Below are 15,000 nucleotides of genomic sequence, written 5' to 3'. Positions count from 1 at the left end.
CCTCACTGCTCTCTTTTCCTCCTCTCCCTCCCCTTCATTCCTCTCTTTTCCTCCTCTCCCTCCCCTTCATTCCTCTCTTTTCCTCCTCTCCCTCCCCTTCATTCCTCTCTTTTCCTCCTCTCCCTCCCCTTCATTCTTCTCTTTTCCTCTTCATTCCTATCTCTTCCTCCTCATTCCTCTCCTTCCCTCCTCTCCTTCCTCCTTCTCCTTCCCAATCTTATCCTCTTCTCCCTCTTCCCCTTGGCACCCCTATCTGACCGCCCTCCTCGTCGACCTCCTCTGCCCCCAGTGTTGCTGAACCCCTTCAGTATTCTCGGGAACCCCAGATGTGACTACGGTGGCAATGAAGGGGTTTGCTACGGTGAGGTGGAGTGTCTTGCTCTGGCCGGTCAGTATGGCAACTTCTGCTCGGGTCTCACCGGATTGTGCTGCCTGTGTGAGTGGGATGGCACTCGGGTTGGGTCTCGCTCGGTGCCATTTTGTTTTGTTTTTTTCTGTTTTCTGTGTTTGGGAGGTGGTGGTATTAATCGTTTTGTTTCTATGTTGTGTTTGAAAATATTTACTTTTTATTTTTTATATTCATTTTATTTATTTATTTTTTTTTTCATAGGGTCTTCTTTTTAAGGATATTGGTACTCGGAGGATTATCATTTTCGTAAATATAATTTCATATCTAAACACAGTTTTTAAACATCTATTTTTAAATGTTACGTTTATTTCCGTAATGTTTTCTTGATTACACTTTCATATTGGTTCAGCTTCAATTAGATAAATTTAGGTTGTGTTTTATATATTCTTTATCTGTGCATGTGCATGTAAATTATATATGTATATACATAAACCATGTATGCTAACTATCTCAAATTGTAATATTTACATGTAAGGACCAGTTTTATTCTCTAGTGTTAAGATCGCACAAATGAAAAAAAAACACACACACACACACATGAAAGATCTTTTATTAAAAAGACGAGACACACGAACACTTACTTCGAGAGACCAGTTTTACCACAAGCACTCTGCAGAGACCAATCTAGTGCAGAGCTTTCTACGAAGTGACCATAAATTCCTTCCTTTGAATGAGACCGCCGCCCTAATGACTAGTAAATGCAATCTTGCTTTCCCAGACGTCGCGAACACAATGCAGAAGACATTAGGCATTTTCTCCCTTCCTCGCCTGCACTTTCCGCGCCCTTCTACTCCGCCTTTCTCGACCCAAACCCGTCTTTCTCTCTTTCTTTTGCATCCACTGGTTTTTATTCTCATTTCTCACTGCCTCCCTTCCCGTCCGGTGGAGGCGGCTTATAAAAGAATGCAATAATGAGGACGAGTTTTCTGTGCGTGTTGTGGCAACATTTGTTATTCTGCAGTTGCTTGGGTCCAGAGCGGCGTGCCTTTATAACGAGGTTTGATTTGATTATTACTCAGGGGACAAAAAAAAAAAAAAAAAACGTCGATAATCCGTCGATAATCCGCGAGAAACAAAATGAAAGAGCAACCAAAAAAGGAAAGATAATCACTGGGTAGACTAACATCAAATCATCCACTCAGCGCGGCGCCACGAGCACTGATCACTAAGCATCGCAAATCCTATTGAGGTTCGCGTCGAAAAAGAGTCATTTGAATGTTGCAACTCGATTACTTACGCAAATAGATCACAGACCTCACCCCCACCCCCCATCCACCCCCCACACACACCCCACACCCACGAAGAGGCTGTTAGCAAGAGCGACCTCGAACGGGCAAACGACCAAGACAACAGGTTTGGTGAGAGATCGCGCCCCGTGTTGCAGGTCCTTAAAAATGCAACCGAGATGAAGAAATTATAATAAGTTTCTCTCCTCTTCCTCGTGCTAACACTGACCAGTACTTCGGGCGCTGGCTACTCGCGGGAGCTGGAGTGACTCGAGGCCCGTTTAACCAGGAAGAGGTTCACGCCAGATCGGCATAATTGGCAGGAGAAACTAGCTCCTTGGATCCTATGCCAGAGGCTTTCGCTCTTCGACGCATAGACGCTGTGGATCCCTTCCGAAAAGTGCCTCTTTTTTCGTTAATAAGTCAGGTGGGGATGCGTTTCGGCTGTGAAGATAGGCAGGGAATTCGTCAACATAATCCGATTTGGGAGTCTTGTGGTTCTTGAGACGTCTCTCTCTATCTATCTGTATGTTTATCCGCAAATCTTATAACGCGAGTATGTGTACATGGCCTCCCTTACTGGTTTATCTCTCTTTTCTCCATCCGTACTTTAAATTCCAGTCTCGGCGAGTCCCCCCTGAGGAGAACCTGGCCGAGAAATAGAAAACGGGACGAGAAAAGAAAACGGGTCGTCGACGTCCTTCACCGGACTCGACCTCGTTTCGCGCTCGGCCTGATCCTCCTCCCTCGAGGCTCGCTTGTCGCTTGTCGCTATTTTATTGCACCAAATTGCACACCGCAGAGTGATTTGCGCGACAGTAAACAAGCTCTGGGCAATAGAGGATCTTGCAGTAATAACGAGTTTTGGGGTCGGTGAGCATGGGATTAGCGAGAGAGGAGGGGGGGGGGGCAGAAAGGGGTCGGTGTTTTGAGTGTTCACTGACCGAGGCCGCGGAAGGAAAGCTTGCGGGAACCTTTGCGAGAGATTAATCGCATGAAACGTAATTGCATAATTGCAGATAATTGCACATTCCAAGCGGGGAAAGTCTCCGTGTCGATAATCGGTAGTTTCACTGCTCTAAAAAGAAATAAAATGGAACAAAATAATCAAAATATAGATTAAAAAAAAAGTCGAGGAAGATATCCCTACAGTCGAACGAAATTTCTTACCAGATTTAATTTAACCAGAAGGCCAGATTCCTTTTTGTTAACCCCTTCGTCAACCAGTCCTATGAACTCTGGCTACAACTTCCTGCACTACCAACTTCCACCCCTTTGTTGCCCCCCCCCACACCCACAAACCCACCCACCCCCTCCCTCCCTCCCTCCCCCTCACCCCTCCCACTAGCCGGTCACAGGGTAAAACTGGCCGACGCCAATCCTCAAAATCTCTTTCACCCACCAACCCACCCTGCCCACGCACCCACCCGCCCACCATCCTGGAGAGTGGGTTTCACTAGCCTTCCTCTCCCTGTCTGAGGAAGGAGGACCCCCCACCTCACTCTCCTTCTCCCCCCCCCCCCCTACCTCCTTGACAACTGGTTGACACAACATGGAGGGACTGACACGTCGGGTTTGACATGCAGTCAGGTTGATCCCCCCCCCCCCTCTCTCTCTCTCTCTCTCTCTCTCTCTCTCTATCTCTCTCTCTCTCTCTCTCTCTCTCTCTCTCTCTCTCTCTCTCTCTCTCTTTTCTAGTGTCTCTACCTTCTTTTTTTCTCTCTCTCTTCTTTTTCTTATGTCTCTCTACCTTCTTTTTGTTTTCTCTCTCTCTCTCTCTCTCTCTCTCTCTCTCTCTCTCTCTCTCTCTCTTTCTCTCTCTCTGTCTGTCTCTCTCTGTCTGTCTCTCTCTCTCTCTCTCTCTCTCTCTCTCTCTCTCTCTCTCTCTCTCTCTCTCTCTCTCTCTCTCTCTCTCTCTCTCTCTCTCTCTCTCTCTTGTCTCTTCCTCCATGTTTTCCTTTTTTTCTCATGATCAAGTATCCCCAACTTTATCAAATGTTGCGCACTTCTCCGCACACACTGTTTACGACAGAACCTAACGATAAAAAGTGACTAGAATAGAAAAAACAAAAACAAAAAACAAATAATGATATGAACAATAATGATTGCAATGCAAATCGAATACAAAAATATGCTGAAACTTAAGCCAAGGCAGCGATTTTAATTAGACATTTATAACTACCAGAATGTCTGCAATTACAATTCCTTTTACAGCCGTTCATTCATATGCACCATTCATCTACATCCATAATTGACAGCGATAATGACTACAGTTACAAGCAATATTTTTTCAGCACATCACTAACATAACCATAATTAACAACGAAAGTGACAACAAACCAACCCACAAATATATTGATGATACCGTACTAATCAAGATTCCCACAATAATAAAAAATACAACTAATCCAATATAAAACTGACACATCCCTAAATTACAACAGACCAATTTACAAACGGAAAAGACAATGGACACGAACACAAACACAGTAACGTGGACAAAAATGGAAGAGGAAAACAGTCACAATATGGGAAAAATGCAATAAATTCGTGACGATTTAATTTCATTTCTTAAAGATTTTTTTTTCCTCTTTTCACAATGCACAATGCTGTTACAAATCTAGTTTTTTTTCCCATGAAGCAGTTCACTATGCTTATGGTTAAAAAAAAATCAAATCCGTGTCCTATTTTGAGAATTTGTGGCCGTTTCCCTCTTCACAATAAACATTACGCAATACGCAATACACAATACACACTGTTCCTTTCCCACGCAACAGTCCACTGTTTTTGTGACTAGAAGACTTTTCATGTGGTTCCTAACTTTAAGAAACTGCACTTGTTTTCCTTTTCACAACACACAATACATGACACACATTACTAAAACTAACTAGAAGTTTCTCTCCGAAGCAACGGGCCACTGTACTTGTGACCAAAGTCGTTCCATGTGTCTAATTTTAAGAAACTGTGCTTGTTTTCCCTTTCACAATACACAATACATGACACACATTACTAATACTAACTTGGTTTCTCTGCCACGCAACAGTCCACTGTACTTGTGACCAGAAGACGTTCCCTGTGGTTCCTAATCTTAAGAAACCGATTCTTTTCCTTTACACAATACACAACACATGACACAAAATATTACACATTACTAATACTAACTTGAAGTTTCTCTGCCACGCAACAGTCCACCACCACCAGAAGACGTACCATGTGGTTCCTAATCTTAAGAAACCGATTCTTTTCCTTTACACAATACACAACACATGACACACATTACTAATACTAACTTGAAGTTTCTCTGCCACGCCACAGTCCACCACCACCAGAAGACGTTCTATGTGGTTCCTAATTTTAAGAAACTGCGCTTGTTTTTCTTTTCACAAGACTCAATACATACAAAATATTACACATTACTAATGCTAACTTGAAGTTTCTCTGCCACGCCACAGTCCACCGCACGTGTGGCCAGAAGACGTCCCAAGAAGTGTCCTACTTCAAGAACGTCCAGTACCCGCTGGAGGACAGACCACCCGAGGCCTGCTCCTTCGAGGTCGTGACCCGATCCAATGACTACTGCGGACTCAAGTAAGTTGCTATGGCGATGACGTCACTTCCGTATTGGAATATGGTGAGATATTGTGGTATTAGATGACGTCACTTTCGTATTAGAATATGATGAGATATTGTGGTATTAGATGTCACTTTGGTACTGGAGTATGATAAGATATTGTAATTGAAATAAGATACTGTGTCGCTAATGTCATCCTCATTTTGGAATAAATGATACTGGGATATTGTGATGTCAGTGTGTTATTGGTCACCGGTATGGAAATAGGATAAGATGCTGTAGTGTTGTAATGCAATAAGTTATTGTGGTATTATATTACGACAGGTCACTTTGGTGTTAAAGTATGTGAAAATCTGAAAAAAACAAGACATCTAAACGTAAAAAGGGATTTTAGAGAAGAAATCGGCATATGGTCAAGTCAAGAACGAAAATAAGAGAAAAGAAACTGAATGAGAACAAATGATAAAAAAATAAGAACAAGAAAATGAAAAGATGACGAAGATAAACAAAATACCACAAGATTACAAACACCAAAGACACACACACACACACACACACACACACACACACACACACACACACACACACACACACACACACACACACACACCACACACACACACAAAAAAAAAAAAAAAAAAAAAAAAAAAAAGCATAATCACCTATTCAACCTCCTCGTCTCTCATGGCACCATAAAACTCCTTTTAACTCCAGGGTGGAGATGGAAGAGGCGGACTTCCCTCAGACTCACACCGGGGAGTGTGACGGAACCTTCTTCAGCGTGACAGGAATTCATGGCGACCAACTGCCTCCGAAGTGCGGCCGACTCACCGGGAGCTCGTGTAAGTAGATCCTTGGCTGGCTGTGGTGTTGTTGCTGTTGTTGGTACTATCGCCACCACCACCATCTGAACCATCAGAACCATCACCACCATCACTGCCATCAATATCATCACCACCACCATCAGAACCATCACCACCATCACTGCCATCAATATCATCACCACCACCATCAGAACCATCACCACCATCCCCGCCACCATTATCATCACCACCACCATCATCACCACCACCATCAACTCATCACCACCACTACCACCATCATCACCATCACATTCATTTCCACCACCACCACCACCATCACATTCATCACCACCACCGTCATCACCATCATCACATCACCACCATCACATTCATCACCACCACCACCACCATCACCACCACCACCATCATCACCACCACCACCACCATCACATTCACCATCATCACCATCACCTTCGCCCTCCACTAATCTACATTCCGTCATTTCTCTCCCCAAAGACTCCTACAAGACCGAGAACCTGGAGAGGGTTTTCATTCACGTCAACTCCTCTCGGAACCGCAACACTCTCTGGAAGATGAAGGTGACGCAGGTTCTGTGCAAGGACTTTGTGGGAGAGGACTTCGGGAGCAGCGGAGGAGGAGGAGGAGGATCTCTCGTCGTCACGCCCCCTGGTGAGTGTGGGCGGGGCTAAGGGGTGTTCCACGTTGTTGTCTTTTTTTTCTGCGTTTTTTTATTTTTTTTCTTCTGGTTATTGGTTATTCTTTCTCTCTCTCTCTCTCTCTCTTGTTGCTGTGAGTTCTATGTTTTTTGTTTTTTCTTCCTCTATCTCTTCTCGCTATGAGTTCTATATGTATTACCTTTTCTCTGTTCTCTTTCCTTTTCTTCTCCCTCTCTCTTTTAAAAAATGAGCCTCCCTTTATTTTTCTGGTTTTCCTTTCTCTTCTGTTATCTAACTTTCCATTCAAATTTTTACGGTATATACAGTATTGCAATGCAACACAGTACCAGAAAAGAAAAGTACAAGAAAGAAAAACAAACAAAGGTAAGCAGCGCCCTCAAGGAAGGCCTCTTCTCACCGCCCATTTCTCCGCAGTGTTCCCCCCGCCCCTGCCGACGCACTCCACTGCCCGGCCGCCCATCACTCAGCCGCCCGTCATCACTCAGCCGCCCATCGTGATGCCCCCCGCCCCTCCTCCCACGGCAGGAGGCTTCTCGGCTTGCGGCATCAGAGGGCCTCCCTATAACCAAGGGTCGAGGAGGGTGAGTTCCGAGTCCGTTGTTTTTGATGACTAGTTCACACAAGTTGTTTACAAAAGTAATTTAGACAACCCTGTTTTTAGAGCGCGGAGGACTTTCCTTGCAAGTCAGTTACTTCGCATTCTAAAGACAGTCTTAGGCCCGTACTTTTAAAACCTTTCGCCAGGGCTGGCGAAAGGTTTCGCCGGGCGATCCGGAATTTCGTACTACTAAAGCCATGCCTGGCGAACGTTCGCCAGGGCTGGCGAAAGATCATATTGGAACAGCCTGGCGAAGCAAAGGCGCGAGAGCTGTTTGAATACCATTTTCTTGCTTTCAAATTATAAATTAGTAACATACTTGTGTATGATATGATGTAGGAATCACATTGAAATTCTAAAATATCTTAAAATCATAATTTATTATGAAATAACGTATATACGTATTTTTTTCAAGACCTTCGATGTTCCAGTCGAGAGCTCAAGACATCAGCTGTATTCCTACCCCCCTACCCCTACCCCCCGCCCCCGAGATGACTTATTTAGGTTTAGGCTGTTGTTATTTTGGTTGTAAGGATAATGTTCTTTTCACAAATGTTACCAGAAGTGTTTTTATGGCGGCATGTTTACTTCTGGCTACAGAAACATAGCTGTAGTGTTCCACCGCCCTATAATGAGGCGTGTCTAATGATACCCTTGTAGGCCTACAGTTCAATATCTTATATCAGTTAGGAATAGTAAAATAGTAATTTTTAAACTCTTTTGTTAAAGTATAGAGTTATTTTTTGTATAAAATTATAAAGTTGATATAATATAGTATAAAGTACTTTTAAAACCTTTCGCCAATGCTGGCGTTCGCCTGGCGAAGCTTCGCCAGGCGAACATCTGAGTGAGGGAGGCCTTACTTTTAAACTAAGGCAGGTGTTCGCCAGGCCTGGCGAACGAAAGGGATCGCCAGGCGCTAACATCTTGGATTCCTGCTAAATCTAGCGCTTCGACGAATGAAACAAAACGCGAGAAAAAGCAAAAGGTTTTTAAAGTACGGGCCATAAAATTAACCTTGTTATAGTATAGAGTGTAGTATAGCATAAAGTATAAAGTTAATTTTGTTATAGTATAAAGTTATTTTCAACTTCTTTGTTATAGCATAAAGTTAAATTTTAACTCCTTTGTTATAGTATAAAGTGAGACTATTGCGGAAACAACATTTTCGTCTTTTCTCGAGGTTAATAATTAAGTTTAGGTTATGTTATGTGCACTGCAGATGTAAACAAATTTGCGCTAGATTTAGCGGGAATGCAAGATGTTAGCGCCTGGCGATCCCTTCGCCCGCCCTGGCGAACGTTCGGTTTAAAAGTAAGGCCTCCCTCACTCAGAGGTTCGCCTGGCGAAGCCTCGCCAGCACTGGCGAAGGTTTTAAAAGTACGGGCCTTAGACTCTGAGAGTTTGGATGTCTTGAGTAGAAGCGGGGCAGAGGAGAAGAGCCCCTTCTCCCCCTACAGGAAGAGGGACTTTCGTATTAACTTCCTCCTCCTCCTGCGCCACAGCCCGCGGGAAGACGCCTCCCGGACTACTCGGTGAAGGGACCCCGCCGCCGCAAGAACCCCGACCGACGCCGCCCTTTGCGACGCCCCGGCAGCACAGACACCAAGACCGACCGCCGGGGCCAGGTGTCAGGGACAAGGCCCTCGAACATCATCGACAACAATGACTGGGGCGTCCCGGTCCTCAACGACACGCTCTTTGCCCACTGTGAGTATCTGGACGACAGCCGGGGGTCCAGAGCTGGCTGAGCCTCTCGTCTTGTCGTCAGAAAAAAATAAATGCAGGAAAAGCGAAAGAAAAAAAGAGAAAATCTAACATGCATTCATTTCTAAAATCGGCGATGACGACGTGGATAGCACTGCTTTCAGAGCATGTTTAATCCAGTCTGACAAATAATGGAGACCTCACGATGTCAATCTAACTTCCAACTAGCAACAATATACACATTTAACAGATCATTAAGATTTTGATCAAACCAAACGTGATATCTCATAGCAACGGACCCCCTTTCATACTTCCCCTGTATGACAATCACTGCAGACACTGATCAAACCAAACCCAAACCACGACCCCCCCCCCTTAGTTCCCCTCCTTAATTCCCCTTCCACGACCCCCAGACGCGGGAGAACCGAGCGCCTTCTCGTACCGCATCACCTTCGGCCAGGTCTCCGGGCTGAGGGAATTCCCGTGGCAGGTCGCTATGGAGGTCAACGGAAGGTTCCACTGTGGAGGAAGTGTCATCGGAGAGTACTGGGTCCTGACGGCGGCTCACTGCGTCAAGAGGTGAAGGAGCGTGTGTAGATATGGGAAGAGGCAGAGATAAAGAGAAATACATAGATATATGTAAATAGATAGAACAGTGACAGAGATAGATAGACATACATACATATAGAGATAGATAGATAAAAAAAGATAATTATAGACAGACAGACAGTCAAACAGATACATAGAGTACCATCCAACCTGCAAAACAAACCAATCCCCCCACCAAACCCCTTTTAACCCCCCTTAACACCCTCCTTCCCCCCACAGCTACGAGAACACGCCCCAGGCCATCAAGCTGTTCATCGGAGACTGGGACTTGGGGACTGTGAACGATGGCCCGAGTATCACCGCCTCCGTCTCGAGGGTGAACGTGCACCCCTTGTACTCGAAGCCCGCCCTCCAGAACGACATCGCCGTCCTCAGACTCAGTTCGAGGCTCAATTATAATGAGAGGATTCGGCCCATCTGTTTGCCTACTTCAGGTGAGGAGAGGGTGGGATGGGGAGGATGGGAAGGAAGGAGGGAGGGAGGGAGGGTGGGAGGGAGGGAGGATGGGAGGATGGGAGGGAGGGAGGGAGGGAGGGAGGGAGGGAGGGTGGGTGGGTGGGTGGGTGGGAGGATGGGAGGGAGGGAGGGAGGGAGGGAGGGAGGGAGGGAGGGAGGGAGGGAGGGAGGGAGGGAGGGAGGAGAGAGAGAGAGAGAGAGAGAGAGAGAGAGAGAGAGAGAGAGAGAGAGAGAGAGAGAGAGAGAGAGAAGAGAAGAGAGAGAGAGAGAGAAGAGAAGAAAAGAGAAGAGAGAGAGAGAGAGAGAGAGAGAGAGAAAGAAAGAAAGAGAAAGAAAGAAAGAGAGAGAGAAATCGGGGGAAGGATAGTACCAGAAGAGAGAAAGAGAAGGATTTGACTGCGGAACAGATCACAACTTCTCGCCAGCACTTTTTCAACCATAAACCTACATTCTCTCTTTATTCACCAACGCGACTCCCCTACACAAAATCACCGCCCCCCCCCCTTCCACCCACGCATCAGCTACATATGCCCATGGTCTATATAAGTACAGATTTAAGTGCCATAGAAGTACTTACACAGACCTTGCACACACTCGTGAATGCATCTACGTACACTTGACCATCTACATCTACATCTACGTACACTTGACCATCTACATCTACGTACACTTGACCATCTACATCTACGTACACTTGACTATCTACGTCTACGTACACTTGACTATCTACATCTACGCATACTTAACCATCTACATCTACGTACACTTAATCATCTATATCTACATACACTTGACCATCTACGTCTACGTACACTAAACCATCTACATCTATGTACACTTGACCATCTACATCTACGTGCACTTAACCACCTACATCCACGTACACGACCATCTACATCTACGTACACGACCATCTACATCCACGTACACGACCGTCTACATCTACGTACACCTGACCATCTACATCTACGTACACCTGACCATCTACATCTACGTACACCTGACCATCTACATCTACGTACACCTGACCATCTACATCCACGTACACTTAACCACCTACATCCACGTACACTTAACCACCTACATCCACGTACACTTAACCACCTACATCCACTTACACGACCATCTACATTTACGTACACGACCATCTACATCTACGTACACGACCATCGCCCCGACGCCTCAATCCCTCCCATCTTCTCTCAGATATGAACGTCCAGGACCAGCTGGCGACGGTGAGCGGTTGGGGCCGCGACGAGGACTTCCAGCTCCAGAAGCAGCTGCACCACCTGTCGGCCCGCGTCGTCGCCAACAGCAAGTGCGACGACAGCTGGAACCGCAACGGCGCCGCCAGAGGTCTCATTGTGGACTCGATGATGTGCATGGACGCCACCAACGGCGACTCGTGCAATGTGAGCGGTGGTTTCTCTCTCTTTTTTTTCTGTTTTTGCTCTGTTTACTTCCGTTTGCTTCGTTTGTTTTGGTTTCCTCTTGTGTATTTTCTTTGGCTGTTTCGTTTGTTTCCAGTTAATGCCAGTTTAAATACTTTTGTTTGTATCATTTGCTGCTTTTTCCGTCCGTTTATTTGCTGTTTGGCTCTTCCCTTCCGCGCCCCTCCCTCCCCCCCCCCTAACGGGCCCCGCCTCCTTCCCCAGGGCGACAGCGGCGGCCCCAGCATCGTGGAGTCCCCCCAAGGCTCCGGCAAGTGGGTGCAGGTGGGCGTCGTGTCCTTCGGCTCCGGGACCTGCACCGAGGCGTCCCTGCCCGGCGTCTACACCCGCGTGGCCTACTACAGGGACTGGATCCGTCAGCAGATGAACTAAGGGCCTGACGACCAGACAGCCTGTGCCTCTCGCGGCGCCGACGCTGACGGAACTCTTCTATTTATTATTCCTCTAGCTGTGTTGATGTGCACGTATGTGTATATATATGTACATGTATGTATATGTATATGTATATATATATATATATATATATATATATATATATATATATATATATGCATATATATATATATATATATATATATATATATATATACATATGTACATATATATATGTACATGTGTATGTATGTATATATGTATGTATATGCATACATATATACATCCAAGCCAGTTGCAACTGGTATTCTACAGAACAAGACAAAATCTAAACTACTTTTTTGTGATGATCATCACTGTGAAGCTGGAAAGATACCGTCTAGATGTGCGCGATCCGTGCAACAGATGGCGCTGACTCTAGACGCGTAACAACAGCATCACATAGATTGTCATGTTAGTCACTTGGGACTGCATTACTTTCCAATTATCTTCCATGATGGATCACAAAAAAATTCTTTTAAAAATCTGTAATAATTTGTGATGTTAGACAACCCGGTGACAAGCTTGTTCTCGCCTTTATGTAACCCGTACCTATTTTAAGAGCAGGCATTTTTTGGATGTGTTTAGTTGTTTTGCCTAGAGCATCCGTGTTATGTATTTGTTAATTTATTATTGATAGTTGACTTTGACATATTTATGGCTTGTTATACCGTTATTATGGTTCTTGTTAAATCTGAAATAAAGAAAATCAAAATATTTGGTATATTTCTTGTCACACTGATTATCCATATACACACGTGTGTGTGTGTGTGTGTGTGCGCGCGCGTTTGTGTGAGTGAGTGAGCGAGCGTGTTCATATGCTCTGTCTGTGTATATTTGCTACTTCCACCCATATGGATTCCTGACATGCTAGGAGAAAATTTGCACAAAAATGACACATTAGATTTGAATGAGATTACAGCCTTTGTGATGTGTTCAATAAACATACTGGTATTTCCAGTCAGACCAACGGTCAAAGGATTCCATTATGCTAACAGTATCACAAAAATAAAATAGAATAAAAAAAACGCTGCATACAAAACTCACACTTGAAGAACAGGACTTTCTGGAGAGAAAAATATTCTAAATCACCTTCCTTTGGCTGAATTAACGGTCGTTCATTCATTCCAGTGATTCGCAATGCATGATTTCACTAAAGTAGTATCCCAATAGTATTAACTTCCTAAAGACAATACTTGTTATCGTGAAAACAAGTTTGAACTGTCTTAGAGCATCTATTGATTAACATGACAACCAATAAATGATTTTGAGAAAAGGGACATTTTACCACAGTATAAGGTTTGGCCAGCACTTAGGGATTCACAAATAATTTTTAAAATACTGCACTTTTACCATAAGGAAAGGTTTAGAATTGATAGACATTGCTTTAGGTAATAGTAATTAATGTAATACAAATGTTTCCGTGGTGCTTGTACATAAAAGTATAATGTGATAACATATGTATAGTAGAATAACACATGTAAGAAAGAGGCCATAAAATTTCCTAGTATTTATTAGATCTCTGTAAGCATACTCTATATACATACAGTCGGGGTCATAATTCATTGAACACTGTTGGTAACACCGGCAGCACTGTGTTGTAAATATTATATATTTTTTAAAATCTCTGAATGATAAAAACGGTGATTCTCGACTGAACAAGTAGGCACTATGATAGCTTCAAGGTATTTTTTAAAAAGGTAGCCCCACTCTGTTTTGATGAAAATCCTAGTTGGCAACTTCGAAGCTAAACCCCACTTCTTCACCTTTACTCATTGAAAATACTGTTTTTTTATTATTTCTTTTATGATTATTTGTTTTGATTTCTGAAATATTTAGTGAAAAAAATGCAGTGAAAAGGGAAGAAAAATAAATTGAATATTGCACAGATTGATAGGATAAAAAAAAAGGGTGCAGCTAATAATGTCATTGCCTTTAGCCAATGAGAGTGTGCTGTGAGATACCAGATACAACTAGATAATTATATATAAGATTTACTTGACATTTCTATATCTATCTGAACTATAACCAAAATTACCCCTTTTATTTATAACGAAGAATTCTTTACCAGACATCAGAATATTCTTGGGGAAAAAGTCGATAAATTTTTAAGTTCAATAGGCAATTCAATAGTGGAACTACCTGGTTATACATTCACTATGATTTCACATGTCTTATGATTTCCTGTCAGTGAAATAACGTAGCAACTGCAGTGACAGTGTCCAAGAAAAATGATGAAATTGACTGTAGCCATGCGGTCAAATCGGCACGTACAAGCATTTGACAGTCTCAGTTAATATATATTTGTAAAGAGAGCAGTTTATCATGAGTCATCCATGCGTTTCAAATGTCATTCCATAAGGAACAGGTTATATTGTATATAGTACATTGCATATATCCTTAAAATATGCAGAAGTGGAAGTTAAACAAATGAAATAAAGTTATACGTTAAATTAGAGGCGATAAATCTTCAGAAAGAAAAGAAAAGAAAAGAAAAGAAAAGAAAAAAAAATATGTATATATATATATATATATATATATATATATATATATATATATATATATATATATATATATATGCAGTGGTGGAATGAATCAGATAAAATGATAATAATAACAATAAAATAACACTGATCTAAATATAGATATAATAGATTAAAGATAAACCATTAATCATTGGACTTATATAATGATGAATATTAATGATAATGATTATTTCATGGACAATGTGTTATGGACGGCAGTGGCAGAATGAACGAGGAATGTTGTTTCTGGACATACCATAAGTGCATCATTTTAGCAGCCAACGTGTGAAGTCATTAAACATAATGCTAACAAGTCTAAATTTCCTTCCATTTCTGCAATACCAAGCAATGATTCTTAACAGTTAACAGGAACTTTAGCGTCGCCTTGTTGTAGTAACTGTACTGGCCACCGTCGTTTTCTGTGATAAAGCTGGTCGGATTCTATGGTACACTATCCTATTTCTTAAACCTTTGTGTGAGGTATCATACCGAACCATGATTAAAGTAATGCTTGTTGCATGGCACATAAACCTTTT

At 43.1% G+C, this 15,000-nt stretch overlaps 1 protein-coding gene across 2 annotated transcripts in view; it reads left to right on the top strand.

The window, feature by feature from the left end:
- LOC113816703 (uncharacterized) overlaps window positions 1–12,656 on the top strand; it is a 36,636-nt gene extending 23,980 nt beyond the window's left edge. Inside the window, exons 3-12 of one of the 2 annotated variants that reach the window (XM_070136494.1) lie at window positions 290–436; window positions 5,088–5,223; window positions 5,921–6,048; window positions 6,526–6,699; window positions 7,122–7,288; window positions 8,811–9,015; window positions 9,426–9,591; window positions 9,841–10,055; window positions 11,284–11,489; window positions 11,733–12,656. In XM_070136494.1, coding sequence (XP_069992595.1) covers window positions 290–436; window positions 5,088–5,223; window positions 5,921–6,048; window positions 6,526–6,699; window positions 7,122–7,288; window positions 8,811–9,015; window positions 9,426–9,591; window positions 9,841–10,055; window positions 11,284–11,489; window positions 11,733–11,900 — 1,712 coding nt within the window. In that variant the 3' untranslated portion in view covers window positions 11,901–12,656. The remainder of the gene's footprint in view (window positions 1–289; window positions 437–5,087; window positions 5,224–5,920; window positions 6,049–6,525; window positions 6,700–7,121; window positions 7,289–8,810; window positions 9,016–9,425; window positions 9,592–9,840; window positions 10,056–11,283; window positions 11,490–11,732) is intronic. The other variant, XM_070136495.1, reaches the window with a different exon arrangement.
- Window positions 12,657–15,000: the final 2,344 nt, after the last annotated feature.

The sequence above is a fragment of the Penaeus vannamei genome, chromosome 22, assembly GCF_042767895.1.
Source record: "Penaeus vannamei isolate JL-2024 chromosome 22, ASM4276789v1, whole genome shotgun sequence".
Lineage (NCBI taxonomy): Eukaryota > Metazoa > Arthropoda > Malacostraca > Decapoda > Penaeidae > Penaeus > Penaeus vannamei.
This window is presented reverse-complemented; position numbering and strand designations above follow the sequence as displayed.